Here is a 5,565-nt window from a genome sequence, read left to right on the forward strand (position 1 = left end):
AAATTTATTAAGTAAGTTACATATTTTAGCTTTTCAATAAAAAAAAACTTAGAAATGGACAATCTTTAGTAATTTTAGCTAGTAATTAACAAGTATAAATATTAAATTATCTTTAATAAATATATTTTATTAATTTATATATATATATATATATATATTTTAATAAATATAAATATAAACTATATTGATTTATATGCATAAATTTTCATAAATATAGATATAAATTATATATTTTACGTATACAAATAAATTTTTATAATTGCAACTGACCAAGTAGTGACATAAAATGATAAATATTTGTTTGTTATATAGCATTGTTGTTTCAATATTTTAAAATTAAGCTCATGTATTTTGCTTAAATTTCCTAAGTGTTAGTAATTTACAATTTCTTTTTTTAAGGATTTATTTGCGAGTTAGAAGAAAAAATATATATTTGTAACGTTAAGTTGCAAAATTTGAAACTACTTGTCAAATAATTGGCTACAGGCATCATGTTTATTTGACAAGGAAAAATGTAAATTAAAGAAAGAGAGAAATAAGGAAGATATGGTTGTGAAAAGTAAGAAAGAGGTCCTAAAAACGATAAGGGAAAGTTGGTTGAGGAAGCTAAGGTTATAAGGAGTAGTGAGAAATAGTTTTCCATATTCATAGTGAGAAGATCATGTTTGAAGAGCAGGTGATGATTGATGAGATCCCTCCTCCTTTCCAATTCGGATGCCTTGAATCTTTGAACAATAATAACAATAATAAAGCTTTCCTTGGTGCCATAGCTTCTCCACCACCAGATCTCGTCACTTCTTCTTGTTTGGGGGCAAATAATAATTCATGGTATGACAATTATTGCATACACTCTCTCCAATCTCCTCCATGCATGCACAATTATATAAATCTAATTTGTAGTAAGATCTAATTAGAGTTGAATTGGTTAGGGCATGGGGTCAGGTAACAGCAGAAGATTGTGTGATGATGATGAGGGTGGGTAACAAAAGAGGAGGAGATGTTCATAGCCATGTAGGGTTAGGGATTGCAGCGATGAAGATGAAAATGAAGACGACCAAAGTGAGAAGGAAGGTGAGGGAGCCTAGGTTTTGCTTCAAGACCATGAGTGATGTCGATGTTCTCGACGACGGTTACAAATGGAGAAAGTACGGCCAGAAAGTCGTCAAGAACACACAACACCCCAGGTATAATTTTTACTTTTCATTTTATTAGATGATCTTCACTCCTCTTCTTAAGACTTTTCCCCCAAAATCCACAAACCTAGGATTTCGCGCGGATGAGTATGTAGGGAACCACTTTCTTCTCTCCTTTAATTTTTATCATTTCCTGCTGAATTATGTATAGACTATACTTCTATACAACTAATTAAATTAACAATAATGTTTTCAAACGATCCACCTAAGAAAATATAACAACCAACATGAATGCATTACTAAGCTAGCTGTGTATGAGAGAAGCAAGGGTTAACTCTAATTTCTATCTAATGAATAAAAGATTAGTTACTCAAGTAATAAGCTAATTATAAATTTCTCAATTGTCTTGAGAAGCAAGGGTTAACCAAATTCTATAGAGATATCAAGATAGGAAAAAAAAAAACAATATTTACGTATTAAAATGTGCTTGGCATACTCCTATACACACTTTAAATTTTTTTTTTAGTTAAATAAATTGAACAATTTTCAATTTTAAGTACCACAATACATCCACACTATACATTCACACACCCACACAGCATTAAAGGACTCATATTCAAGCTAAGATTTAAACTCAAATACAACGTATGAAAAAACATATGATTCTACTAATTGAGTTAAACTGCCACACTTTTAACTTTTAGATAACATTATGGAAGAGAATTCAAACTTTAAGCCCATGCTTTGGTGATGAAATCTCCAATAATCATAATGGGAAAAGTTTAGTCTCGATTAACACAAAAGTTTGCTCGTCGAGAATTGAGATGGATTTTTTGCTACTGTTCATCATGTGTATGTGATTCATGATGTATGTTATATTCATCACATTTATATAGAGAAACAATTTTTGTAATTTAATTCTCTATGATATAAATATTTTTTTTTGTTTTCACTTTTTATCATTTACTTTTAATATGAAAAATATACAAGATAGGTATCCACGAAATTAAAATAGTTCATGTAATATTTCTCATATATATGTACTTCTTTTGTATTTTTTTATATTTTATATTAAAAGTGAACAATAAAAAATGAAAAAATAAAATTACTTTTTTACCATAAAAAATATTTTTTCTAATATAAAATACAAAAATAATATGGTGGATTCTACCCAACCCCCTCTAAAATAACATGTAAGTTACCCTTCATGATGTGTCACATTTTAATTGGTCATTACTTAACTATAGTTGGGTTATTTTGTAATTTATTATTTGAGATGGGTAATTGTATAATTTCTTAAAATATTAAAATTCTACCCCATTAATTGAAGCACGTTCTCACGCAATCTCTTTCTACAGTGCATCATTTCTTAACAGGTCGTTGAATTCCCATGGCTCGTAACTTCCCTGTTCTTCCCAGTATAGCCAACGCGGACTTCATTGCTATCTCTTGTCCTATCACTCAATCCCCTCCCCCCCTTTTTTTTTTTTTTTTTTGCCATGAATCACTCTTTACCAACATCAACATCATTAATGGTTAGTTCGGTTATTAAATTTTTTCATTAAAAAAATATATATTTATTTAATTACAAGATGGAATATATATTCATATTTAAAATATAATATAATAAAATAAATCTATTTAAAATACTTAAAAGTATAATTAAAATCATGAATATATAAATATAATAATAAAATTTGTACTCTAAACAAGTAAACATATTTTTTATCATACATAAATTATTTAAAAAATAAATATATTATTAAAATTAATAATACAAATTTAAAATAATAAAATCCAATTTTTTACTGTATTTGTTATAATATTTTTATTCTTTTAATTTACAATTTATTAGTACTTTATTATTTAATTAATGATTAAACAAATTATTTTTATAAAAAATTATGTTTTGTATTATCTTATAGAAGAGACCAATATATTAGTTTAAAAAATAAAATAAAAATGAAATTTTAAATAAAAAATATTTAATATTAAAATTTTTAAATATAAAAATAATTTGTATAAATATTTAAAAGATAAATATAAAATATATGCATAAAATAAATAAAACAGATAAAATGAAAGTACTCATGAGAAATAAATAATTATTTTTGTCTCCTTTATTTATTTTAAACATGTATTTTATATTTATATCCTGAATATCTATATAATTTGCTTTTGTATTTAAAAATTTTAATATTAACTATTTTTTATTTAAAATATCATTTTTACATTAATTTTTAAATTGGTATATTGGTCTCTTCTTTAAGATTATACAAAAAATATTTCTCATGAAAATAATTTGTTTAATCATTAATTAAATAATAAAATATTAATAAATTAAAAATTAAAAGAATAAAATACTATAAAAATTACTTGTAAGAAAGTTGAATTTTATCATTTTAAATTTGTGTTATTAATTTTAACAATTTATATTTTTTTAAATAATTTATGTATGATAAAAGATATGTTTACTTGTTTAGAGTACAAATTTTATTATTATATTTGTATATTCCTGATTTTAATTATACTTTTAAGTACTCTTAATAGATTTATTTTATTATATTATATTATATTTTACATATGAATATATATTCCATATATTATTTTTAATGAAAAAAATTTAATAACCAAACTAACCATTAATTATATTGGTAAGGAATGATCCATGGTAAAAAAAAAAGAGATTGAGTGAGAGGACATGAGATAGCAATGAAGTCGGTGCTGACTATACTGGAAGTCGGTGCTGACTATACTGGGAAGAACGAAGAAGTTACAAGCCATGGAAATTCAACGACTCGTTAAGGAATGATGCACTGTAGAAAGAGATTGCGTGAGAACGTGCTTCAATTAATGGGGTAGAATTTTAATATTTTAAGAAATTATACAATTACCCATCTCAAATAATAAATTACAAAATAACGCAACTATAGTTAAGTAATAACCAATTAAAATGTGACAAATCACGAAGGGTAACTTACATGTTATTTTAGAGGGAATTGGGTAGAATTCACCAAATAATATATACACACTAAAAATCAATCATTAATTTAATTATTATATATTTATATATAAATATATATGTTATTTAATTTATTTTTAATATATATTTTATATTCATATATATATTTTATACAAATAATTAATTTAATAATTAATTTTTTGTATACACTTACCATAATCAAATCTGTTATCCGGCCTGGTGATCTAAATTTGTTCTTTACATCTTGATGAATATATATAGAAGCTACTACCGTTGCACAGAAGAAAAGTGTAGAGTGAAGAAACGAGTGGAGCGCTTAGCTGAGGATCCAAGGATGGTTATAACAACGTATGAAGGAAGACATGTTCATTCTCCCTCCAACGACCTCCAAGCATCCGAAACTACTTCTCAACTCACCGATTTCCTGTGGTAGTAATTGTCACCAGATCCAACATCATGCCATCATATTTTACATCTTTATGTATGTACATCAGCATGTACTATATATAATATTCTAGTACGTGTATCTACAAATGATGATGCATCACCAGCCACTTGCAAAAGCCACGCCTTAAATTAACTGTGCCTGTACCTTTTTAGTTCTTTTTAAGTTTCAAGTACCCCATGATGAATGCATTATGTTATACTGAGACTTGGTGTAATTTTATAAACTCTAACAAACCAGCAATAATCTTACTGGAGAAAAAGTCTAGAGGGCAGTACTTTTATTAAAATTTGACCAGTATTTAATTATTAAAAAAAAAGTGACTAATCCTACATTATCAATAAAAATTTCACACTATTAAAATACTAATAATAACTAATTGATAGCTACAAATCGCAAAACTTGCTAGCCTCTTAACACTCATCATTTCTATAATTTGTCTCATAAAGATGAAATAGTCAATTCATATAATAATATAACGTATCATACTGTAAGAAGCTAAAACAATTGGGGAAATTAAATGGGAACACAGACACAGATCAGAAATAATAATCTCCATACTTTATTTGTTTAATTCGTTTTTCCAAGGAAGCATTATCGTATTCAATGTTAAGAACTATATATAGCATTTTTACAAGGACAAGATGAGTGTCTCCCCCTCCCCTCCCTCCTCTCTCTGAGTCAAGTACTCAAGTATCGTGTCCAAAACATGTAAAATAAAAAAATTATCTTTAAAAAATAAGATATAGATAAAAATATTGTATTTAAAAATATTAACAAGATATAATTTATTTTATTATTTTATTATTATTATTTATAATTATATTTTTTTATAAATTTTTTGCATGAAAAAATAATAAAATCAATTTTTATAATTTGTTCTTTTTTATATTTAATTTATCGACAAACAAAATACAAAATACTAATTTTTGTGTTTCTATCTTTTATATCTTATTTTTAGTGTTTTGTTTTATTTTGTCCTTTTAACCAAATGCTGCATAAAA

The 5,565-nt window shown here is 25.4% G+C and overlaps 1 protein-coding gene across 1 annotated transcript; it reads left to right on the forward strand.

Moving 5' to 3' along the window:
- The first annotated feature begins 319 nt into the window (after window positions 1-319).
- Window positions 320-4,850, forward strand: LOC112786775 (probable WRKY transcription factor 13). The gene is made up of 3 exons (XM_025830153.3): window positions 320-828; window positions 930-1,184; window positions 4,378-4,850. Exons 1-3 carry the CDS (start codon window positions 662-664, stop codon window positions 4,547-4,549), a joined length of 594 nt encoding a protein of 197 aa, XP_025685938.1. The 5' UTR covers window positions 320-661; the 3' UTR covers window positions 4,550-4,850.
- Window positions 4,851-5,565: the final 715 nt, after the last annotated feature.

The sequence above is a fragment of the Arachis hypogaea genome, chromosome 20 (assembly GCF_003086295.3).
Source record: "Arachis hypogaea cultivar Tifrunner chromosome 20, arahy.Tifrunner.gnm2.J5K5, whole genome shotgun sequence".
Lineage (NCBI taxonomy): Eukaryota > Viridiplantae > Streptophyta > Magnoliopsida > Fabales > Fabaceae > Arachis > Arachis hypogaea.